Source organism: Bos grunniens, chromosome 8 (genome assembly GCF_055505025.1).
Source record: "Bos grunniens cultivar Pamir isolate PY7600 chromosome 8, Bosgru_T2T1.0, whole genome shotgun sequence".
NCBI classification, from domain to species: domain Eukaryota; kingdom Metazoa; phylum Chordata; class Mammalia; order Artiodactyla; family Bovidae; genus Bos; species Bos grunniens.
The window spans coordinates 105300350-105326177 of record NC_141172.1 but is presented as its reverse complement, the minus strand read 5'-3'; the positions used below and the strand labels follow the sequence as shown (position 1 = coordinate 105326177).

Sequence of the window (25828 nt, the reverse complement as noted above, 5' to 3'; positions counted from 1 at the left end):
GGCGCTGATTGCAGGATGACCACAGGTCTGTGAAATGTGTATGCAGACGTGTTCAACAGAGGAAATGGGCTCTCTTCCTAGGTTTCCAGCCTAAGAAACCTCAGGAGTACATTTTCCTGATAAGCTCTAGCACACGGTCCTCATACCTGGCTCATGTGCCTACCACCAACACAAATATTGCTAAATAACAATTGCCTTACAATGTAGGTATTGCTGTCTGCTGTTTTCTGTTGAGGGGGAGAGAGCAGCCCCCAATCAAAATCAGCATTCTGTCACCAGAAGAGGAAGAAAAAGTCAAGATTCACAGTGACATCCAAATGGGAACTGTTTGACAATTCAGCTTATTGGGGAATTTGTTTAAAAAGGCAGAAGTGAGGCAGAGGTGCCGAATGGAAAAGATGCTGCACAGGCTGAGCTCCCTGGAAAACGGCTCCCTGGGCATCTGCTCAAGTCCGTCTTGCTCTCATCTCCCAAACTACTTCCTCTGCATCCCACAGGCCTGCCTTGTTTTCTTCCCAGCGTGGAAGCACTCCCTTCTTTGTTCCCTACTCATCCCTTATCTCACGTGGGGATGCTGAGGAAAGGTCACTTGGCAGAAATTAGTGAAGGTGCATCCAGATTCTAGATCCTTCACAGTAACCCCACATTCATACTTATTGCTATGGCAAGCCAGTTCCCTTTCTTATCCTCAGCTTTCCTCCTCTGTAAAGTGAAAGTAAGAACATTTGCTCAGAAGTATTGCTGCAAGGATCGAAAGAAAGAAAGAAAAGGAAAACGCCCTGTGAAGTGTAAAGTGCTATACCTGTGGGCAAGGCTGTCAGTGATGCCTCCATGGATGAGGGCTGCCCAGTGGGGGTCTTTCCCCTGTGTTCACACACGCACACGCACACACACACACACACACCTGTGTTCACACGCACACACACACACCTGTGTTCACACACACACGCACACACACACCCTGACCCCACAGGCTGTTGACTGGTCCTGTTGAAAGGACACTGAAGTGACATTCCTGCAGGTTGTAGAGCTGAGTGGGATGATAAAGATGATGCCCATATCAGTACCATCTCCATGTAGCCAGTGTCTGATGCCCACCTCCCTGGACCACCTGACTCTGCCTTTAGCCTGCTGTGTGGCCTCAGGCAAGGCACTTTCCTTTCTGTGTGTGCTTCTCTACCGGGGAAACAGAAGATTCCCTTCAGTGATCTCTAAGGGACCTGGCTCTGACTCCGAGGACGCGAAATGGCAATACCCCAACTGTGCATTTGAAGGGAATACCGATTCAGAGCCTGGATAGACCTTGGTTCTCATCCCATTGTGGTTGCTCACCATCTGTATGAGTTGTTGATCTTGCGCGCCCATTCCTTCTATTGAAAAATGTGCATAATAATGCCAGCTTCACAAGTTTCTGTGAGAGTTCAAAAGATCGGATGTTTTGGGCACCCAGCACAGTGCCTGGCCTGTAGCGTGGGCACGTGAGATGATACATGTTTTTGTGACACCATCTCCCCCAAGCAATCCCCAGAGGCCCTCTAGACCCAAGAATCAGTTTACTAGATGAGAGAACTGACATTCCGAGAGGGCAGGTGAGCCACAGAGGAAGTCAAAGTGCAGCCCAAGTCCAGGCCCAGTTTCCTTTCCTCTCCAGGGAAGCGAGGAGTCAGCGAGTCCTCCCTTCCCCAGCAGGACTTGGCCATCCCCAGTAGGCAAGTGGAAACCTTGGGGCCATGAAGTAAGCCATCACCTCTTTACAGAGCGGAAATTGCACTGAAGGGGTAATTGGCTTCCTCCTGCCTGGTGCTCTGGAGCCTTGGAGAGGCTGCAGTGAGCCCTGCCTGCCCTCTTCCCATGAGGTCTCGACTTGATACCATCCCTTCCTCCGCTTGGCCACTGGTGGCTGGTCTGCAACACGGATGCTCTGCTTGCTGCTCCAGGGCGAGTGCCAGTGCTCTGGCTTGTATACAGGATGGCCCTGGCAAGGCCTGTGTCTGGGTGGAGAACCCACAGAAGGAAATCACTCCTAACACCTCCACCTCCTGTAGCATCACCTAAGCAACAGAATCCCAAATAGCGCTGTTCCCCAGGGTGCACTGGCAGGTGATGGGAAGCAGTAATAGGAAATACGGCTTGGTGGGAGAGAAGGGGCTGTGGGTTTGAGTCTGACAGCTCAGCTCACCAGCCCCACCTCTGTCGTCACCAGTGGGAGGCCTTTGGAGAAGTTTCTTCACATCCCCAGACCTCAGTTTATTGATGTATAAAGTGGGAATGCAAATGCCAGCTTGCCTAGCCTCTTGATGTTTCCTGGGGAACTATGAGTTCAGTCATTCAGTACACACTTATTGAGCACCTACTGTATACCAAAACCACTCTTCTAGAGGCTGAGGACACAGCACTAAACAACAACAGAAGTGTCTCCCGGTCATGGAGTAGAGGTAGGGGGTGATGATAAAATGGATAAAACAGCAGCTGGGGATGGAGGCTGGGGGATTCATTTTTGTTAAGATGATCAGGGAATACCTCTCTGATGGCGTGACTTCGGAGTCATTGATGCAGCATCCGCCAGGGGAGAGGGGAAGTGGCTGTGGCTGCAGCCGCAGGGTGGCCCTGGATCGCGCAGGTCTTATAGACCAAGGAGAGGAGTTGATGGACCCAAGATGCCACACGCGCTGTAAAGCTGTATGTAGCCCAGCGTGAATGCCCCTGGCCCAGAGCCACCTCTCCTTGCCTTGGAAGCATATTTTATGCATCAAGGGTAAGCACTGGGCCAGACACTTTACATCACGTTAATTCCTTGAAACATTCCATCAAGTGGGAGTACTTACTCCTTACAGCAGAGGATGCTGAAGGCAGGAAGCCCAGTTCTGTTGGTGTCCAAAGTCAGAGCTTTCTTTGCCTGTCATGGCAGACTCCTGGTGTTGATTTTGTTTTGCCTTTTCCCTCCTTCTCTTCTTCCTTCCTTCCCTTTTACATTTCTGATGACTGTCCATATTGATTTGCATTCATGGGTGAGAGAGAGGTGGAAACAAGGAGGGAAGCAAGGTACTAGGGAGAAGCTGAGTTGGAACCACCAAAGGGTCCCCAGAACAGAGACTCTGTGAATGGATCGTCCAGATGGCTCCATTCGTCAACAGTCTCAATGTGATTAAAGGAACGGGTGGGCTGTGGGACACCGGAAAACACACAGCGTGAGAAGCCAGAGAGCTGCTTGCGTTCCTGGCTACTGCTGCTTGTGCTGTGACTTGAGGCAAATTCCTTCCCTTCGCTGGATATCGAGGCCCTACATACAAAGTAGGGTCTGGTGTATTAGGATGGTCAGTAGTGATTGGGTGAGGAAAGCGTTTCAGTTATCTTCAGAGGATGCAACTTGTGATGATACTTCCACCTCTATCCTTTCCTTATAAAACTGAAATCTCAGCCAAGCAATTTTCCCCTTGGCCTTCGGCAGGTCACTCCTCCTCAGTACATCTCGATATCTTAATCTGAGATGTGGGGGAATAGCTCTCGTCCTTATGAAGCTGAAATGTGCTGAAGTGCACAAAATATTAAGCATGCTACCTAAAAGATTATGTGGGCATGCTCAGTTGGGTCCATCACTTTGCGACTCTTTGGACTGTACCCTTCCAGGCTCCTCTGTCCATGAGATTTCCCAGGCAAGAACACTGGAGTGGGTTACCATGTCTTCCTCCAGGGGATCTTCCTGACCCAGGGACTGCATCTCCTCCATTGCAGGCAGATTCTTTACCCACTGAGCATCGGGGAAGCCCAAAAGATTGTGAATAATATTCAAATTATTATTTAAATTATTGATATTAGTTGAGAAGGCAAGGCAGAAATGCAAGCAGTAGTTGGACATATGTCCTGCTCTTAAAGGTTACTGCAAGCATCGGACATGACCAAGTGCTTAACAATCAGTAGTGGTTATCACTCTCCTGTTAAGCTTGAAGTGAAACGAGTTGTCTTCTCAGTCCCCAGCACGTTGGCCCCTCTCTCGTCTGACCCTCCCAACTGTCTCTTCTGCCCTCCTCTCTGCCTTTCCCTTGGTTGAGCTCACACCTAGGAATGGCACATACGGTTGCACGAGTTCTGCAGTGCAAAGTGCTAACCACCTGCTAGAGCTCCCCATTTCAATTAAACACATTGTAGATGTGTATTAATCATTGATTAAATGTCTTGTTCTAAGAAATCCAAATGCTAAGGAGATTTTCAAATACAGAGAAGGAAGGTGAATGAAGGAAGGGATACTTGTTTTTCTCCAGTTTGCACAGAAGCGGCATCTGGGTTAACGGTGACTCTGAGCTTCAGTCCTCCAGCCTGTAAAATGAAGCCCTGAAGCACAGGCTGCCCCGAGCTTCCCTTGGCTTTGGCCCCTTGCGGGTCCAGACGTGCGCACTGCCCGACTGCGCTCATGGTGTCGGTCTGCACGACTGTGGAGAGGGGAACTTGACGTGGGTCATGGCCGCTTCGAGACCTGTGGGTCCCTGGAGCCTTTGCTGTAACCACAGGTCCCAGTGAACTGGGGGCAGTAACCCTACCCTGTCTGCCTCCCACGGTTATTGTGAGGATCAAACGAGAGAAAAAGAAGGCTTTGTAAACCCCAAGGAACTGTACAAACTTGAGCGATTGTTTATATACACAAGCACGTGTATATGTGAGTATTCACGTGTGTTTATGTTTGTACATATAAATATACATATATGTATGTGTGTATGTGCACATATGCATATATACTGATACTTTTATAGACGCTATATAAATGTAGATGATATATGTGTATAATAAACTTTATATAAATTATTATATATAATATATATGGCTATAAACTTGTAGAGTTAGGTATGAGTTAGTCACTTATAAACCATGTTTACCCATCCAGTGTAACTTAAGGCGTGTATTAAACAGTAGGAAAAACTGACCAGCCAAATTTTCCAAGCTTAAGAACCCTTTTATAGCTTTCATTGTGGACTGAAGAGAGGACTTGTTTCCCCTTCTCTATTTAAAGGAAAATTTTAATATAAACGGGGAGGCCAGGGAGTCACTTTAATAGAGAGTGGAAAAGAAAAAAAGAAGTCTGTGTGGGGGTGGGATAGATGAGAGGATTTAGATGAAACAATGGCCATCACCCACCCATTCTCCTGTCTTTACCTTCCAGATCAACGCTCCTGGGGAGCTAAGCTTGCCCTGGGCAGATGTTCAAGGGCCCCTGTGTCTGGTGGAAGTCCTCCCGGCCTCTGAACCTCTTCAGAAAGTCACCTCTCCCTGTGGGGTTTAGGAGGGACCCTGAGGCCACCCTCCTCCAGCCAGGCTGTGGGAAAGAGTGTCTCTGACTGTGTTGGTTTCGGGTTCAAAGCTGAGGATGGAAGGGAGCCGCGTGCACTGTCTGGGCGCAGGGTCTGTCTCCTCTGTCAGAGCAGAGGCAAGGCCGTGGAGAGTAGGGTGAGGAGGAGCACTGGCCGGCCCTGGGGAGCATCGGGCATCCTGCTCCTCACCTCACAGCGCGGGCTTCAGCGTCCTGCTGTCTGCCTCTCCGCTTCCCTCCCTGCCTCTGCCCCTGTTGTTTTTCTTGTCTTCTCCTGTTCTCTTTTTTTGGATAATTTCTCCCGTCTTTCTGTCCTGCCTCCCTTCCTCCTTTCCTCCCTGTTTCTCTTCATCTTGGTCTCCTCCTGCCTCCACTTCTCTTGGTTTTGATCTCTGCCTGTATCTGTCTCTCCAGGACTCTCTTTTCCCATCCTTGACCCCTTTTTCCCTTCTTCTCTATTCCTCTCTAGAGCTGTGTTTCCGCTTCAGCCTCTCTGTCTCTTAGTATTTCCTGGCTCTGGTTCTCTCTGACAGTCCTCCTCTGCTCCTCCCCATTTCCTCCTCTCTCTGTGTCTCTCTCTGTCTGTCTTTCTGTCTCTCTCACTTGGAAATTCACCTCTCTGGTCCCACCTCCTTCTCAGTGATTCACCTCAGTGCGGTGGAATGGTGTTGCTCGCACGACCAGAAAACCTGACTCATCTCTGCTGGCCTCCTCCCCACACTCCTGGAGGCTCCCTGCTGTGGGGCCTGAGCACAGGGCTGGGATGAGGGAGGCATGTGTATTTGTGTATACATGCGTGTGCAAGTGTGGTGGGAAGTGCATTGGGTAATGAAATGGACCCAGGGTCTCATTCAGTCCTCGCTGGTGCCTTGATGGGGGTCCCCAGAGGTCATCTTTGGAGGGTCCTGATCAGACTAGGTTTGAAGGTTAGATTTGCCTGCAAGGGGAAAGAAGAATGGCAAATAGAGGCCCCCTTATGTGCCAAAGATCCCCAGCTATCTGCTAATCCCAGGCCTTGAGGTTTATATTTAGTAAAGGGAAGAAGCTTTAGGCATTTAACATTTTTTAATGCTAAATGAGCACATAGTTTGTGCAGCTCTGTCTGGGAGGACAAAGAGGTGCTAAATTCATGAGGATAATTCACTTTCTCTGGATTGTTGAATTCTCTCCCTACCCAATATGAAATGGTCTGTGAATTGGTAGTTTTTATAATAGTACTAAAGATAATAAGGGCACCATTGGTTGAATGGTTACCATGTGCCAGGCACTGTATTGACTGCCTACATTAATTCTCAGTATGATCCCATTGTTCCTTTAATGAGGGCATTTTCACATCCTCTTACAGATGAAGAAAAGGAGGCTTAGAGAGATTAAGTTGATTGGAAGAGTCTTTTAGCAAAGTCAGGTTTCAAACCCAGGACTAAGCAAAGTATTGCCTTTTCTGCTACTTTGCCTTCCCCGCAGGGGGCCTGACACTGGGGTTTTAGTAAATATAACTAAGTCAGTGAGACATGGGGGGCTCAGTAAGGGTGAGTGCGGGGTGAGTGCCTCCTTCCCTACTTCACGGGGTGGCTGCGAAGCTGTGTCAGTCATGGTTGGGCTCAGTGTGTGGGTGAGCAAACAAGAGCACACAGCTCTTGGGCTGTACAGGAGAACGGCTGCCAATGCATTCGATCAGGAGTCAGGAAGCCTCTGTGCTGAACTTCAGTTTCCTTTCTGTAGAATGGGACTGTTCACTTCCATCTTGGTTTGCTCACCTCACCCGTCACTCGTGAAGCTTAAATATGAAGAGGTAGGGTCATGCAATGCAAACTGTAAAGGGCTTTGTAAAGGAGAAGGCTGAAGGAAGAGAAAGGCACTTCTCATCATAGAGGCAAGAGCCAAAGGGTTCATGGGCAGCCATTGTGAATGCTGAGATGATGCAGTCAAAGGCTTGGCTGCACAGAAACACCAGGGCTAAGCAAAGATCAGGAAGCCAGAATACTAATGAGGGAGGCATCTTGAGATGTATGTATCAGGGAGTGTTAACCTGACAATTAGCAAAGAGCTCAGGAAAGCTAAGAATGAGGAAGCAACGTGATCTTTAGAGGAAAACAGAGGGGTCGCGATGTTGACATTAGCTGCAAGATCAGATCAGATACAGATTGGGAGGAAGCTTGATGCCCTTTCTTTCCATCGTGGCCATTTGCGTCTACAGAAAGAGAGGACCTGATCTGCACAGGGTGTCTCAAAGAGGCAGGGCTGCCGTGTTTCCCCTGACTCTGGATTCGGTGCTTTTTCACACAAGGTCTGCTGGCCCCATGGGATGGCTCTGGCACAGTTCAAAGATTGCTGCCCAAGTAATATTCCATGTGTGTATGTATCACATCTTTATTCACTCATCTGTTGATGGAAATTTAGGTTGTTTCTATGTCCTGGTTATTGTAAATAGTGCTGCTATGAATGTTGGGGTGCTTGTGTCTTTTTGAATCATGGTTTTCTCTGGATATATGCCCTTTAGTGGGGTTGCTGGGTCATGTGGTGAGAAAAAAAAATTAACTATATGTGATCATGGATGTTAGCTAGACTTGTTGTGGTGATCACTTTATAATATATACAAATATCGAATCATTATGTTGTGCACACGTGTACAACAAACAAAGCTTGCTGTATAAGGAAGCCGTGACCCACCGTGCCTGTTGTGGGCCTCCTTCCAGCTGGAAAGGAAGTCCTGTTTGTTCATCAGCTTGCTTATTCTGCACGCCCATGACAGGGCTGAGATGGTGAACAAGAGGCTAGATCCCTTCCCATAGCTCCTCCTAACCCACAGGGGAGAGAGGCGCTGAGTAGGTGTGACAGGACAGTGGGTTAAAGACCACAGTGGAGACAAGGGCCCCAGGGAAACCCAGCGGAGCAACCTGACGCTTGCTGGATGGAGGGGCGACCACGGAATGCTTCCAGAAAGACACTGGAGAGGAGCGAAAACAAGTTATCTCAACATGTTTGGAAACCTGGCTGAGTCATTGGCTACTGACCTCTCCAGCCTTGGTGATGGTGGTGGCTTAGTTGCTAAGTCGTGTCCGACTCTTGCGACCCCATGGACTATAGTCCTCCAGGTTCCTCTGAACGTGGGATTCTCCAGGCAAGAATACTGCCATTTCCTTCTCCAGGGGATCTTCCCAACCCAGGAATTGAACAAGGGAAGCCACCAGCCTTACCCACCTCCATTCAGTCAGTGGATCTTTAATGAATGACTGCTGTGTCCCCCACACTCTGCCAGCTACTAGGGAGACTATAAACAAGATACAACAAGATGGACAAGGCTCCTGAACCCATGGCACTAACATTTTAGTGATCAAATGAAAATAAAGAAGTAAGCAAAGAAATATAGTAACTGCAGGCTATCACTAGCCCTTGGAAAAAAAAGTCACAAGTTCTGTGAGGAGGGGTAACTGAGAGCAGGCAATATGGGTTCTTTAGAGAGAAGGTTCTGGGGATGTGGAACTTCAGCTGAAATGAAGGAAGGGAACCCAGTCCTCTAGAGCTGAGAAGATTCTGGAAGCTCTAGGCCCAGGAAGTTAAGCCTCAGTTTCCCTGCTCTGGAGCATCCTCAGTCCCCAGCTTTGTCTCCTTTCCTCTGTGTCCCCAGCAGGTATGTTTCCAGGTTGGTGAAGGTCCTTTGCCATCACCGTCTGTGTGCCCTGGTGTGTCCTGGGGGCTGAACACCGATATCCTTACTACCTCCCAAAGGATGGTCTCTTCTTCCCTTCTCTGACTCCAGAAGCACCCACCCTGGCATTTTTATCATCTTACCTGACACTCTGGATTTCCCTGAACAGCATGCTTTTACGGATGCGTCACTCTGCAAATTTTAAGGCACTTCTATATTTTTTTATGGACTGCATCAAATTCACTCCTCCTGAGCCCCTTGCAGGGTAAATACTGGCATCCTCCTGTAGAGACATGGAGACTGAGGCCCACAGAGACAGAACAATTAGGAAGTGCATGTTGTGGTGGAAAAACCACAGGCTCTGGAATTGGATCAGCCCAGGTTCAAGTCCCAGCCTTGCAGTGTAGTAGCAGTGTGGTTAGGCACCGTGCCCCAATATCCGAGCTTCTCTTCTCCCCTTGACCAAATGTGAATAATAGCCCAGCTCTGCCAGATTGTATGCCGTTTCATCACATCTGCGGTCAGAGGAGCTGATCGGGCCCACCGTCAGCACACAAGCTTTCTGCCTTGCCGCCCAGAGAAGGAGACGCTGAATGAAAACTGGAGACATTTGGAAGTGTTCGAGGCACTGAGAGTCTGATGAGAAGCACATTTTGTACCGTGGGGTTCTTTCCACTTCACAATAGTGTAATGTTTAGGAATGCAATTTTAAAAAGGAAAGGAAGAGAAGAAAGCCCTCGGTGGATGAGTGCCGTGACGGCAGTGAACACACATGTGGTCCTCCGAGAGTGATGGTGAGGGGCTATCCTTTCACCCCCTCCCCTACAGTCTGCTCCCCAGACCGGCTCTCCTCACACATGTTAGCAATAGCCCGTCCAGTCAAAGGTATTAGCATCATTGGTCCTCCGGATGGTGGGGATGACGAGGGCTTTTACGGCCTTAATTAATCCAACTGTAGAAAAGGACAGGCTCTGTTAGCCAAGTGCACATTAATGCTGAGTTTAATATTATTAAATTCCGTATTAGGATCAAGTTGCAAGACTGTCCGGAGGGTTGCTCACGAAAGCAGCCCTCGCCAGCCTGCCTTGTTAAGCTGTGAGCACCCCAGGGAGGGGCTTCGCCTGAGTGGCTCGGGACCGTGCCCACAGTGCGTAGCCCTCTCCCTGGCATACAGTGGGCATTCGGTAACTGACTGGGCTGTCTCAGCAGTGGACCTGTCAAGTCTGTCCTGGACTTTGATGACGAAGGCTTGTCTGTTGCTCTTTCTACCAATTCCTCAAAGGCAGAGACTGGTTCTTTACAGCAGATGCCGCCGGGGCTGTGATACAGCCTCTCCGCCCAGGGTTATTTCAGCTGCAGCTGTGGTGCGCACTCAGGCTCACCTTGTGCTGCCAGCGACCTCAAATGCACACTTGCATTTTCTGTTCCATGGCTCGTATGAGACTGAGCTCCCTGGGCCTGGGGGCAAGCCATACTAAAAAGAGTGTGGGGAAATTGGCTCCCCCCAGGGAGGCTCTCTACCAACGGCTGTCAGAAATCGGGAGGTATGGGTTCCAGTCCCCCAGCGTTTAGCCCAACAGTTGCGGGAGCATCCCTCCCTTCACTCCTCGAGGGTCCCTTTGGAAGCAAGCCCCCATCATTCACAATGACAAACAGTGACACACCTCATTGCTGACTGTCCCTCTTCCCTGTCTCATCCTTCCCGTTCCCCATGCCTGTTTTCTCGGAGTCACCTCCCAGATGCACCATCTGCACCCAAGCCCTTCACTCAGGCTCTGGTCCCCAAGGAACGCAAGCCTTCTTCTTCACGTTGTGCTCACAGCCATCAGCTTGGTTTACATGTGTGTGTGCTAAGTGGCCTCAGTCATGTCCAACTCTTTGTGACCCCATGGACTGTAGCCCATCAGGCTCCTCTGTCCAGGGGATTCTGCAGGCAAGATTACTGGAGTGGGTTGCCATGCCCTTCTCCAGGAGATCTTCCCAACTCAGGGCTCAAACCTGCATCTCTTACATCTCCTGCACTGGCAGGTGGATTCTTTACCACTAGCACCACCTGGGAAGCGCAGCTCGGTTTGCAGTGCACCATAATTACACTCACTCCCTAGACAACTGTTTATGGAGAATGTGCTGTATGTAGACACTTTGCTAAGTGAACAGTCTCTTTATCATGGGACTTATATCGTGGGCAGTATAGTAACTCATCAGTATGTGATGTGAAATAGGGGCTAGAGAGTAATTAAGTTAGATTGAGTAGCTGAAGAAGGCTTTTCTGAGGAAGTGACATTTAAGCAGCCCCCGTCTGAGTAAGAAGAGGGAGTGAGCTATGCAAAGACATGGGGAAGAACTCTCAAGCCATGGAGACCACAGGTGCAAAGGCCCTGTGGTAGGAGCATGCTCTGCATCCTAGAGGAGGAGGAGGGAGAGGGTGCCAGCCTGGCTGGAGTGAGTGAGTAAGGAAGGGAGCACAGGCGGTCAGGTCAGAAGACAGGGCGAGAGGAAACAGGACGTTGGAAGTACTCAGTGATTTGATGAATAACAGGATCTTTGTGTGCTCTGCCCTCACAGTGTTTTATGATGGGAAAGGCTCAGGTTTGAGCATCTGACAGCTCTGGATTTGAAGCCCAGCCTTGTTATTTTAGATGGAGTGTGACCTTGGGCAACTTGCTTAAGACCTGTGAACACTTTTTTTTTTTCTCATTTATAAAATGGCAATCATAACATCTACCTCATAGGATTTGTATCCGGTAGGACTCCTGGTTGCAAGTAACAGAAAACAAGTGGAAACTAGCTTTGGCAGAAAAGGGAAAATACTGAGTTGTGCATTTGAAATATTCAAGGGTATATCTAATTGCAGACCCAGCTGATCCAAGGCTTCAAATGATGTCATCAGGACTTGGTCTCTGTCCCAGGAGTTAGTCTGATAGATCAGGCCTGGTCACTTCTTACCTCTTGCTGGTCTCCAACATGAACTATCATGCCATTGATCACCTAAATCATATAGACTAAAATCGGGGGAGAGCTGGCTCCCTGGTGGAAAGCCAGCATGCTCTAAGTAGCAGGAGGCAGGTTTTAGAGCAGGTCAAGCCTACAGATGTCCACTTCAGGGCTGGTATGAGTAATCTAGGGTGTAATAACAGTGGCCTGAAGCAGGGATTCAGTTCCCTGCCAGAGATTGGGGACAGGCCAAGTCAGTGAGACTAGCAAATCCTAGCCACTAGACCAGTGGGCAGGGACAAGACCCTGACCCTTTGGCTTTGTAGGAAAGAATTCCCACAAAGACAGAAAGTAGTGAAATAAGTAAAATGTTTATTAGGAGGGAAAAGAGTGCAGTATGTGTGGATAGGCACATGGGCAGACTCAGAGAGTCATGCCCTTGTGGTAGCTTAAATCACTTTCATGGGGCATTTCTTCTGGGTTTGCCTTTGGCCAGTCATTTTGATTTGCCTGGTTCTAAGACCATATTTGGTATATCTCAGTGTTCTCCCAAGTGTGTGTGGGCATCTCTCAGCCAAGGTGGATCCCAGCAGAGAGGCCTCTGGGTAGCTTGGCATCACTCCCCTTTTGGGGTTTCCCTGGTGGCTCGCCTGGTTTCCCTGGGGTTTACCTTCCCTGGGGAGGGTAAAGCGTCTGCCTGCAATGTGGGAGACCTGGGTTCGATTCCTCGGTTGGGAAGATTCCCTGGAGAAGGAAATGGCAACCCACTCCAGTATTCTTGCCTGGAGGATCCAATGGATGGAGGAGCCTCGTAGGCTACAGTCCATGGGGTCACAAACAGTTGGACACAACTGAGCGACTTCCCTTTCACTCCTCTTTTGACCTCCAATGAGCTTTCTAGTCAGGAAAGTTTCCCTGATTTCAAGAATGAGAAATATTTGTCTCTTACCTTTTATCTGGGCAGGGCCCAGTCTCCTCTCTCAATTGCCCTGCTGTTGATATTTTGGAGTTTCTGTCCACAAGGAACAAACTCAAACTGCTTAGCGGGGGGGTGGGGGGGCACGGGGTCCGCATGTACCTCCTGCCTCAAGAAGCCATGTGTGTGCTCTGTCATATCTGACTCTTTTGTGACCCCATGGACTGTAGCCTGCCAGAATCCTCTGTCCGTGGGATTCTCCAGGCAAGAATACTGGAGTGGGTTGCCATTTCTTTCTCCAGGACATCTTCCCAACTCGGGGATTGAACCTGCGTCTCCTGCATTGGCAGGTGGATTGTTTTACCACTGCCCCACCCAGGAAGCCTCATGAGGGTGAGCCAGAAGCCCCTTAGCACAACACCAGTCATGTAGGAGCTCTCAGTAGATATTGGCTAGACCACCATCACGTTTTTCAGAGCCCTTATATTTTTTGGCAGTCCCTTCCCTCCTATGGGCTTCTCTGATAGCTCGTTGGTAAAGAATCCACCTGCAAAAAAAAAAAAAAAAAGAATCCACCTGCAATGCAGGAGACCCAGGTTCGATTCCTAGGTCGGGGAGATCCACTGGAGAAGAGGTAGGTTACCCACCCCAGTATTCTTGGGCTTCCATGGTGGCTCACCTGGTAAAGAATCTGCCTGCAAAGCAGGAGACCTGGGTTCAGACCTGGGTTGGGAAGATCCCCTGGAGGAGGGAAAGGCTACCCACACCACTCTTCTAGCCTAGAGAATTCCATGGACTGTATAGTCCATGGGGTCACAAAGAGTTGGACACGACTGAGTGACTTTCACTTTCTCTCCTGCACCGTGGAAGTCCTATGCCCTCCTGAAAGAGACCACACAGGAGGCAGCCTGGTTCCCAAAAGAAAGCTCTGATGACCAGTGATAGTGTTAGGGAGATGTGTCTGGATCCAGGCTTCAGCCACTGAAGTTTGGTTTCATCAGATCAGTTCAGTCGCTCAGTCGTGTCCGACTCTTTGCGACCCCGTGAATCGCAGCACGCCAGGCCTCCCTGTCCATCACCAACTCCTGGAGTTCACTGAGACTCACGTCCGTCGAGTCGGTGATGCCATCCAGCCATCTCGTCCCCTTCTCCTCCTGCCCCCAATCCCTCCCAGCATCAGAGTCTTTTCCAGTGAGTCAACTCTTCACATGAGGTGGCCAAAGTACTGGAGTTTCAGCTTTAGCATCATTCCTTCCAAAGAAATCCCAGGGCTGATCTCCTTCAGAATGGACTGGTTGGATCTCCTTGCAGTCCAAGGGACTCTCAAGAGTCTTCTCCAACACCACAGTTCAAAAGCATCAATTCTTCGGTGCTCAGCTTTCTTCACAGTCCAACTCTCACATCCATATGTGACCACAGGAAAAACCATAGCCTTGACTAGACGAACCTTTGTTGGCAAAGTAATGTCTCTGTTTTGAATATGCTATCTAGGTTTGTCATAACCTTCCTTCCAAGGATTAAGCGTCTTTTAATTTCATGGCTGCAGCCACCATCTGTAGTGATTTTGGAGCCCAGAAAAATAAAGTCTGACACTGTTTCCCCATCTATTTCCCATGAAGTGATGGGACCAGATGCCATGATCTTCGTTTTCTGAATGTTGAGCTTTAAGCCAACTTTTTCACTCTCCACTTTCACCTTCATCAAGAGGCTTTTTAGTTCCTCTTCACTTTCTGCCATAAGGGTGGTGTCATCTGCATATCTGAGGTTATTGATATTTCTCCCGGCAATCTTGATTTCAGCTTGTGTTTCTTCTAGTCCAGCGTTTCTCATGATGTACTCTGCATATAAGTTAAATAAACACGGTGACAGTATACAGCCTTGACGTACTCCTTTTCCTATTTGGAACCAGTCTATTGTTCCATGTCCAGTTCTAACTGTTGCTTCCTGACCTGCATACAAATTTCTCAAGAGGCAGATCAGGTGGTCTGGTATTCCCTTCTCTTTCAGAATTTCCCACAGTCTATTGTGATCCACACATTCAAAGGCTTTGGCATAGTCAATAAAGCAGAAATAGATGTTTTTCTGGAACTCTCTTGCTTTTTCTATGATCCAGCGGATGTTGGCAATTTGATCTCTGGTTCCTCTGCCTTTTCTAAAACCAGCTTGAACATCAGGAAGTTCACGGTTCACATATTGCTGAAACCTGGCTTGGAGAATTTTGAGCATTACTTTACTAGCGTGTGAGATGAGTGCAATTGTGCGGTAGTTTGAGCATTCTTTGGCATTGCCTTTCTTTGGAATTGGAATGAAAACTGACCTTTTCCAGTCCTGTGGCCACTGCTGAGTTTTCCAAATTTGCTGGCATATTGAGTACAGCACTTTCACAGCATCAACTTTCAGGATTTGGAATAGTTCAACTGGAATTCCATCACCTCCACTAGCTTTGTTTGTAGTGATGCTTTCTAAGGTCCACTTGACTTCACATTCCAGGATGTCTGGCTCTAGGTCAGTGATCACACCATTGTGATTTTCTGGGTCGTGAAGCTCTTTTTTGTACAGTTCTTCTGTGTATTCTTGCCATCTCTTCTTAATATCTTCTGCTTCTGTTAGGTCCATACCATTTCTGTCCTTTATAGAGCTCATCTTTGCATGAAATGTTCCTTTGGTATCTCTGATTTTCTTGAAGAGATCCCTAGTCTTTCCCATTCTGTTGTTTTCCTCTATTTCTTTGTATTGATCACTGAAGAAGGCTTTCTTATCTCTTCTTGATATTCTTTGGAACTCTGCATTCAGATGTTTATATCTTTCCTTTTCTCCTTTGCCTTTCGCCTCTCTTCTTTTCACAGCTATTTGTAAGGCCTCCCCAGACAGCCATTTTGCTTTTTTGCATTTCTTTTCTATGCGAATGGTCTTGATCCCTGTCTCCTGTACAATGTCATGAACCTCATTCCATAGATTATCAGGCACTCTATCTATCAGATCTAGCTCCTTAAATCTATTTCTCACTTCCACTGTATAATCATAAGGGATTTGATTTAGGTCATACCTAAATGGTCTAGTGGTTTTCCCTACTTTCTTCAATTTAAGTCTGAATTTGGCAATAAGGAGTTCATGGTCTGAGCCACAGTCAGCTCCTGGTCTTGTTTTTGCTGACTGTATAGAGCTTCTCCATCTTTGGCTGCAAAGAATATGATCAATCTGATTTTGGTGTTGACCATCTGGTGATGTCCATGTATAGAGTCTTCTCTTGTCTTGTTGGAAGAGGGTGTTTGTTATGACCAGTGCATTTTGTTGGCAAAACTCTATTAGTCTTTGCCCTGCTTCATTCCGTATTCCAAGGCCAAATTTGCCTGTTACTTCAGGTGTTTCTTGACTTCCTACTTTTGCATTCCAGTCCCCTATAATGAAAAGGACATCTTTTTTGGGTGTTAGTTCTAAAAGGTCTTGTAGGTCTTCATAGATCCGTTCAACTTCAGCTTCTTCAGCATTACTGGTTGGGGCATGGACTTGGATTACTGTGATATTGAGTGGTTTGCCTTGGAAATGAACAGAGATCATTTTGTCGTTTTTGAGATTGCATCCAAGTACTGCATTTTGGACTCTTTTGTTGACCATGATGGCCACTCCATTTCTTCTGAGGGATTCCTGCCTGCAGTAGTAGATATAATGGTCATCTGAGTTAAACTCACCCATTCCAGTCCATTTCAGTTCGCTGATTCCTAGAATGTCAACATTCACTCTTGCCATCTCTTGTTTGACCACTTCCAATTTGCCTTGATTCATGGACCTGACATTCCAGGTTCCTATGCAATATTGCTCTTTATAGCATCGGACCTTGCTTCTATCACCAGTCACATCCACAGCTGGGTATTCTTTTTGCTTTGGCTCCATCCCTTCATTCTTTCTGGAGTTATTTCTCCACTGATCTCCCGTAGCATATTGGGCACCTACTGACCTGGGGAGTTTCTCTTTCAGTATCCTATCATTTTGCCTTTTCATACTGTTCATGGGGTTTTCAAGGCAAGAATACTGAAGTGGTTTGCCATTCCCTAGAATTCCACAAATACCTACATGGCCAGCCCTGTGCTGGGTACTAGCAACACAGAGGCGAGCAAAACACAGCTCCCACCAGAAGCATCTTGCTGTCCATAGGCAGATACGTACTAGGAAAAACATAGACTTTGGACGGGGAGTGTTCTGGTTCTGGCCTTTATGCTACTGTTCCCAGGTGGATCTTGTTAGGCCAGGCATTCAACCTTCTTTGAACCTGTTCCTTCATTTGTAAATACACAATTAACCTAGTTCATTAGGTTTTACTGAATATTAATCAGTTCAGTTCAGTCACTCAGTCGTGTCCGACTCTTTGTGACCCCATGGACTGCTGCACTCCAGGCTTCCCTGTCCATCACCAGCTCCCAGAGCTTGCTTAAACTCACATCCATTGAGTCAGTGATGCCATCCAACCTTCTCATCCTCTCTCGTCCCCTTCTCCTTCCACCTTCAATCTCTCCCACCATCAGGGTCTTTTCCAATGAGAGTCAGTTCTTTGCATCAGGTGGCCACAGAATTGAATATTAATCAAGCCAGGGTTGTTATGAATGTTTAATCAAGGGAATTACATAAAACTGTCTAGCACTAAGAGCTAAAGAAACATCTTCTTTTCCCTTGCCTCCTTGATTGCCTACCTTCTGTCCTTCTTATTAAAATTACTTCATTTTGCAGGAAAAAAAAAAAAAGAAGGGAGGGTAGGTGATAAGGAATTAGGTATTATGTAATGTATCTGAAAGCAGCTGAGTCTGACCACTAAAGAGTTTGTCATCTGGCAAATTGATGAGATACGATGAGGATGAGGTAGCATGGGGGAGGGAGCTCTAACATTGGTAAACCATTCATGTAGCAGGTATACTGCATACATTATCTCATTTATTCCTTGCTGATTCTCTGATGATCCTCTACTTTCCAGATGAAGAAGTTGTCTTGGAGAGTTTAATCATCCATCCCTAGATAATGTAGTTCATTAGTGGTGGAGCCTGGCTTCAAAAGCAGGTCTTGTCTGCCCCCCCAACCCAATCTCTTTTTCCTAGCTCATACTGCCATGACAGCAAGTGTGAGAAGCATCCTGCAACCAGTTCTTCTGATTTAAAATAACATTAGGTTTTAGAAGAAACAAACCGACTGCAGCTGAACAGCGTGAGGCCCTCGAAGATGCATTTTGTCACTGACAAGGTCTCAGAATGAACTTCTACATTTGCCCAAGTAAAGAAAATGTGGGGGAGATGCAGAGCTCTGCTGCTCCCTGGGCATTGCAGTGAAGAGCGTCTGCGGGTTAGAGAGAGGCCAGGCCCAGGGTGGCCTCTAAATCCCCTCAGCGTTTCCTGAAAAGAGCGTGGTGTTCAGAGCCGGGACCTTTCTCCCCACCTGGGCTAAATAACTCACTGCCCCAGCCCCTTCCATCTTGGAATTTCTTTGCTGCTTTTCTCCCAACCTGTTTTCAATTTGCTCTCATGGCCGGCTTTGACTGTGACCTCAACTCAATCAGAAGCAAGAGAGAGAGAGGAGAGAGGGAGGGAGGAGGAGAAGGAGAGGGCGAACCAGGAGGAAGAGGACCGAGGCAGTGATGAAAGGGGAGGGGGAGAGACCACTGAGGCAGAGGAGGTGGGCCTTCAGGAAAATCACTCTGTGCTTTGCTGGGTTGGTTCTGAAGCTTCAGCACAATCGTGATTGACCTTTTCTGCGGATGGTAACGAGAGCAAGGCTTGGGCCTGAGTGGATCAAGAAATGTGTGGGGGTCTGGCCCGAGCCCACTCAGGTTACAGCCCCAGAAGGGCCATAATGGGGAACAGGCACATTCCTGTTCAGCGGCTCCCAACTCCCTGTCTGTTTTCAAGGAAAGGAAACAGAAAAAGAATGTTAGGGTGGTCTGGCACAGGCGTGGGCCGGGTGGCAGTAGCCGCCTGGGTCTAGAAGGCTTCTGCCATGCGGCCATGACAACGTTCCGGGAAAGAGGGGACTGAGGTAGCCCGAGCAGTGTCCTGGGGGAAGGCGCACAGCGCTCAGAGGCGGGGGAGCCGGACTGGGGTTCTGGACTCTGAGCGAAGGTAGCTGCAAATCCTCGAACGGGGGTGTATTAATAACATTCCCGAGCCTCTGAATTTCTATCAGGGAATGCGGCAGGGTTTTAAGAGTCAAACATTTTAAGCAATAAAACTTTTAAGCCAAGATTTTTAAAAGACAGTCTTTATTCCCAACCTAAATAAAACATGGGCCATTGGTCTATAAGATAGATCAAACTGGAGTTGATCTGGTTGCAGTTTGGGGTGGGTACACAGGAGACCAACTTCAGCCCCCACCACATCCACTGTTTCTTCCTCCTGCCTGGAGGTCTAGATGCTCTAATTCACAAACCACCGGACTGCATTACATACGTGAAGTCTATGGAATGCCTTCTGTCTTTCCTGGGCTTTCTATTGTCCTCGGAGGTTTCAAGTGTGAGACGATGGCAGGGTGGAGCTGTGTGCCATGTAAAGGGCCCGGCACATAGGCAAAGCCCAGCGTATGTGGTTCACATGCGTGTTGATTAAAGCTGGTCACAAACTGAGGCGCTCAGGCTGCTTGAGCAGCTGCGGAAGCTCTTCTGTTCTCAGTGATTTTATCGCATATGCTCAATGGCAGGAATGTTCCATAGGCTCTAGGAGTTGAGATTTTATCGCATATGCTCAATGGCAGGAATGTCCCATAGGCTCTAGGAGTTGAGATTTTATCGCATATGCTCAATGGCAGGACTTGTCCCACAGGCTCTAGGAGTTGAGAGGCCAAGCTTGTTCCAGGGCTGCCTCCCACTTTGTGTACGGCCGTGGGCACGGCCACTTTATCTGGGCTTCAGTTTTGTCACCTGGAAGAGGAGCAGGCTGGGTAAAAATAATCCCTGGTGGTCCTTGTATCTCTCCTCTATTGTGATGACAGCAACAATAATAACAAAAACAATACTCATAGCTGACTTCTGTTTTGAGCTGTCACTGTATGCCAGACATCGTGCTAACTGGTTTGTAAACAGCATACATATATAATATTTTATGTGATATTTACAACAATGCTGTTAAATTAGATCGCATTATTCTACCCATTTAACATATGATAAAAATAGACGTGGAGAGTCAAGGAACCTGTCCAAAGCAAATTGTAAGTGGGGATGTACCAGGATTTAGCCCCAGGCAGTGTAAATGCAGAGCCCAACCTCTTAACCACTGCACTTTATTGCTGTTCATTCAATTATACCGCTGCCAGACAGGGAATGTAGTATACCGTGATACCACAGTGCATATGTTGAATTGCACAAATTCACCTTTGTACTCGGAGAAGCCCCCAGGCCTTTCTTGCCACCCCGCACCCTCATGGGGAGAGGAAGGACAGTGAGGGGTCGCTGCATTCACCTGTCTCCTTCTAGGCTGCATTGAAACCTTCTGGAATAGAGTGCCAATGCAAGCAATCTTACAATTTACTTTATGGGTCTGTTCTTGTATTTAACAACCCTTCCTGTTGTCAGATTACAAGCTGTGGAAGGTCAGGGACCATTTCTTTTATTGTTTCATTTCCCAAGCCCGTAGAGCTAAGAGAGTGGCACGAATTCAACTGCAATTCGAAAGGAATTGAGAAAGCTCCCTTTCTAACACTATTGGTTTTTTGAACTTTCTCTAGGAGGCAGCGTATCATCAAAGAATGGCTTTGGAATTTAGGAGGATATGGGTTCAAATCTCAGCTCTCTCTCTTCCTAAGTTTGTGAGCTTAACTTTAGCTTTATCACAGAGATACTAACATTTAACTCCTGAAGACTGAATTTTGTGAGAATTAAATGGGAAAAACAAAGGTTGGTGTGAAAATATCCATTTCCTTCATAGTAACTGCTTTTGTTTGGACGGTTATTATGTGTGTATAGTCCCAAACAGAACTGAACACTAAGCATCATCATCATGTGTTTGGCATGACTAGTTCATCTACTCCATGTTATCCAGTTTCTTTCCTTGAACTAAACCTATAAACTGAGACGTGTGCTGAACTTACTGACCAGTGGGGCTTTTATCCATGGTCTAAGTTATTCTGAAATGCATGGAAATGTCTGGAAAACTATGTCCATTTGAAATTGAATGTCAACCATCTTTTGGCTTGAAGACAGTTAATACAGGCCACAGCATACTGAATTCCCTCACTGAGGGCCAACTCTTTCTATGGCTATCTGGAAGCAAATGGAAAAGCAGACAGACATGGATTCAAGCTCAAAGAAAACAATTGCAAGCAGCCAGACTTGGAATCCTGAAAAACCACGAGAAACAAAGCCCTCACTCCATCCAGTGAATAGTCTCCTGTTTTTTCTCCTTTATTTTTCACCCCATATATTATTCTGCTTTGGTACCAATTGGAAGACATCTTTGGATTATGATTTTATTATGGAAGAAGCTTGATATAAGAGGCCTACAGAAAACACAGGGATGCCAAAATTGGTGATAAAAAGCATTTCAATTACCTCCACAATTTTTTTTGGGCGGGGGGCAGGGGTGGGACCAAACCTCTGATTCTAAACAGACTTTCTTCCTGGACTCAGCCTTTCTTTCTAGACTCCAATCTCATAAGAGTCATTGACCCTTTGCTGCAGAAAGGCAAACTGAGACTTGAGAAGTTAAGGGACTTGTAATAATTGTTAGAACTCAAATTCAGTCCCAAGTCTGTCTGGCAATAGCAGCTGAACTTGTATGTCCTGACTTTAGCCTGATTCAGACACTTGCTCTGGCACGTATGTATCAAGTCTGCTTTTTTTTTTTCTTTGTAAAAAGCAGGAAACAAAAGACACATCAGACATACACTGTTGGACCGCAGGGACAAACGTGTTTTAGAACTGTTGACTGTCTGAATCACCCCAGGGTCATGTGGACGGCTCAGTCAGATGACTGTCACATGGCTCACTTGTGAGTGAAGGTGAAACTCTTCTTTAAAAGACCAAAAGGAAGTGATCTGTAAATTCTGTCCACTCAGTTTCCTGGTAGAGAAGTGCCATGTCTTCCCAGACACACGGCCAGTGTTACTGTTTCATGATGATTCTACCATGTTGGATCGTCCTTAATCCCACATGGAGAGAAGACAGTTGAACAGACGTCCTCCTCTTGTTTATTGCTGAGAATCTAAGTAAGGAAAAGAGTGCAAAGCCCTCCATATCACGCATGAAGAAGAACAAGGAGTCAGCAGTTTGGAAGCCTCATCTCATTTCATATCACATATTACATGTAGTACCTCACTTGCCTCTAAAATCATCTTGTTTTAGAACTGGAAGACTTAGAGGCCGTTTGGTGGTTTAGTGGTTTACTTGCTAAGTCGTGTCCGACTCTTTTGACACCTCAGACTGTAGCCTGCCAGACTCCTCTGTCCATAGGATTCTCTAGGCAAGAATCCTGGAGTGGGTTGCCATTTCCTTCTCCAGGGGATCTTCCCAACTTAGGGATTGAACCCGGGTCTCCTGCACTGCAGGCAGATTCTTTACCAACTGAACTATGAGGGAAGCCCCAGAGGCCATTTAGTCTGGCTCATTTACTTTAATTTTTAAGTAATTTTCATTGATTTTTTTTTCTTGTTGCAAAAGCAATACATGTCCATTGTAGATAATTTTTAAAAGATAAGCAAAACTAAAAGAGAAAGTACCCATTATCTCACTTTCCAAAGTCATATTATGCATTTTCTATATCTTATTCCTTTTTTAAGACAGATATACATGTAAAATTTCCACCAAAAATTAAATTATTCTGTAATAATGTAAACTGTTCTTTTTTAACTTACTGTGCTATGGATATCCTTTCAAATAACTTTGTTTTCCTCAATGTTATTTTTGATGACTATAAAATATTTCATTGCATCATTGACCTATAGTTAATATTACTGTCTTGCTATCATTAAATATTTAGCTGGCTTAGAATCCTTGCTAGTGTAAGTAGAACCACAGTGTTTATCCTCATAACTTAATCTTTGTGCACAGCTGTTTTTATTTTATGTTCTCAGAAATCCAAACAGTGACTGTAGTACCTTCACTTTTCAGAGGAGAGAACTGGAGTACAGAGATGGGAATTTAGTTGTCCAAAGTTATACAGCAAATTCTAGGCTAAGCCTAGATCCCAAGATTTCAGATGTTTAGTTATTCTTTCTAGTCTTCATCTTCCCTTCTTTTATTTTATAGAAAGATGTATCTGCTCACTTTTTTTAAATTGTTACTCTATTGACTGTGCCGGGTCTTCCCTGCTACACGTGGGCTCTTCAGTTGTGGAGAACAGGGTCTACTTGTTGCTGCAGTGCGCGGGCCTCTCGCTGTGCGTCTTCATGTCGTGGAGCGTGGGCTCTAGGTGCGTGGGCTTTCATAGCTGTGGCTCACGGGCTCAGTAGTTGCTGCCCTTGGGCTCTGGAGCACAGGATCAATAGCTGTAGTACGCATGCTCAGTTTCTCCAGGGCAGTGGGCTCTTCCCAGACTAGGGATCAAACCTGTGTCCCCTTCATTGGCAGGTGGAGTCTTTGCCAATGAGCCACCAGGAATGCCCATCTCATCTTTCTGATTAGCCCTATTTCTAGTAAACTTCAGCAGCCTCCTAAAATCCAATGGCTAGACCAACGTTTGGGAATCACGGGGTCCAAGGCACTTGCTCGTCTACTGTCCCTTCCTGTCTCATGAGCTTCATCACTAATCAGTCATGGAACTCTTTCCCTGTTAGCTGTAACAGTCTCAGTCCAGCTCAGCATAACACACCATGAAGCCAGTACCGATGTGTAACAGTGACCATGTGACATGAGGCCTGTTTGACATCCTTAGTCCAACACCTTCATCATGCGAGCAAGGAAACTGCAACTCCAAAGAAGCTTGCTGAAGAAGGGGAGAGGAAGTAAATGGCAGCGACAAGGCCAAAATAGTTACTCTAGACAGAGAGCACTGTCCTCCTGTTGCCTTGTCAAGCATTTTCATTGCACAGTAAGCTCATTTGAGCTTTGCTAGAATCTTATAAAGGTAGGTATTAGTATCTCATGTCACACTTGAGAAAATGCAGACAGAAATTTAAGCAAAGAGTCATCAGGAGTAGACCCTGATCTGTGTCATTTTCATATCCTGTGCTTGTTCTGTCCATTAATCCTCTTAATAATGGTATCCAGACGTTGGATGGGTTTGGACAACAGCAAGAATGTCTGCTCACCAAGGCCTGAGCTGGGGAGCTCATCTCTCTTTGTCTCCCTCCAGGAGAATTCCTGAGTTTTGCCGATGACTTACTCTCTGGCCTGGGCACATCTTGTGTAGCAGCTGGTCGAAGCCATGGAGAGGTCCCTGAAGTCAGTATCTACTCCGTCATCTTCAAGTGTCTGGAGCCCGACGGTCTCTACAAGTAAGACGTACTTTGTATGTGGGGAGCGTGAAGCAGACAGGAAAAGTTTAAGTAGTCTGGGAGGCAAGGCATGAGTAATCTGTCCAGGCCAGCCAAGTGTTTTATAGACCAGTCTGTGTGTGCACCTTGATAGGCTAAGATTTAGAAATATCACCACAGTGAGTCACAGAATCAAACACTGCTAGTGCTAAAGGGCCCTAGGAAGCCAGTTACTCAGAACCATTCCTCCTACTGAGGAAGAAACAGCAGGCCAGAGAGGGGGCACAGCAAGTCTGCAAGGAGGGCAGAGACAGGAGTCTCTGCGTGGTGTTCTTTTCTCAATTTCATGACATCCCCTCTGAAAGATGGTAGATCAGCATATCTAAAGTCTATATACATTTGTAGGATATACATATACTCTTTCACTATTAGGTCCATCCAGACCCTTAGTAATAGTACCATTATAACTGTTTCATAGAGTATTGCACAGTCATTGCATCCCAATGTCTGGAGATGCAAACGCTGACTCATCTGAGACTCACCTGTTCATCTCCGAGGGGAAAGGGGCTCATTGTCTTTGTTTCCCAATTCGGTGAGTGTTTCTTCATTCATATGCGGCCACAGAGCTGTAACAGAGAGTTCTAGAGACCTGCTCTCTTCATTCTCTGATTATGAAGCCGTAAGCCACCTCCCTCTCCCATCTGGAAAGCTGCCATTGTTGACTACGGCACTGTTGACCAATTAATTATTCAGCTCACTCATATTTTTTCTTTTATTCATTGATTCATTTGCTTATCCATCCATCTATCCACTGTTTATCTCTCCATCTATCTCCCCCTTTCTTCTTTCCTTTATCCATCCATCCATCCCATTCATCTATCTATCCATTCATTCTTATACTCCATCATTCTTTCACTTATTTATTCATCCTTTAACTCACTCACATTTTTATTTACTCACTTATACTCATTTACTTACTCAATAGACCTGTCTAAATATTTCCTATGTCTTGGCACTGTTAGAAAGCAAGTATAAATGTGCCCAAGACAAAATCTCTATCCTCAGATAACTTAAAATCTAATGGTAGTATGAAAGACCACAGACCATGGATTCAAATCCGGGTTTGACATTTTTAGTTGTATGGCCTTAAGTCACTTTGCTTCTATGAACCTCAGTAAAGCTGAAATAATAAAACTCAGGTTGTAGATCTGTATGAGAATTCAATAAGGAACACCTTAGCAGAGTGTCTAAGTATGTGCTCAGTAAGCCATGTGTGTGTATGTGTTAGTTGCTCAGTCGTGTCCAACTCTGTGAACCCATGAACTGTAGCCCACCAGGCTCCCCTGTCCATGGGATTTTCCAGGCAAGAACACTGGAGTGGGCTGCCATTTCCTTCTCCAGGGGATCTTCCCAACTTGAAAGGAAGGATGAACCAGGGATCGAACCTAGGTCTCCTGCATTGCAGGCAGATCATTTACTACCTGAACCACCAGGGTAGCCCCTCACGATCTGTAAATGTCCCCCATCTCCAAAGGGCTTCGCTGGTGGACTGAGCGCCTACTCCTCATCTCCAAAACGTATCCCATCCCTATTTTCTGTGGAAGACCGTGACTCTTCTGAAGACCACTGGGCTCTTTTCAGCTCTTGACAT

At 46.7% G+C, this 25828-nt stretch overlaps 1 protein-coding gene across 6 annotated transcripts in view; it reads left to right on the top strand.

Moving 5' to 3' along the window:
* ASTN2 (astrotactin 2) overlaps positions 1 to 25828 on the top strand; it is a 1042634-nt gene that overhangs the window by 957443 nt on the left and 59363 nt on the right. For all 6 annotated transcript variants that reach the window (XM_086413912.1, XM_086413911.1, XM_086413910.1 and 3 more), the window contains one exon: positions 24057 to 24198. In XM_086413912.1, the coding sequence (XP_086270038.1) occupies positions 24057 to 24198 (142 nt within the window). The remainder of the gene's footprint in view (positions 1 to 24056; positions 24199 to 25828) is intronic.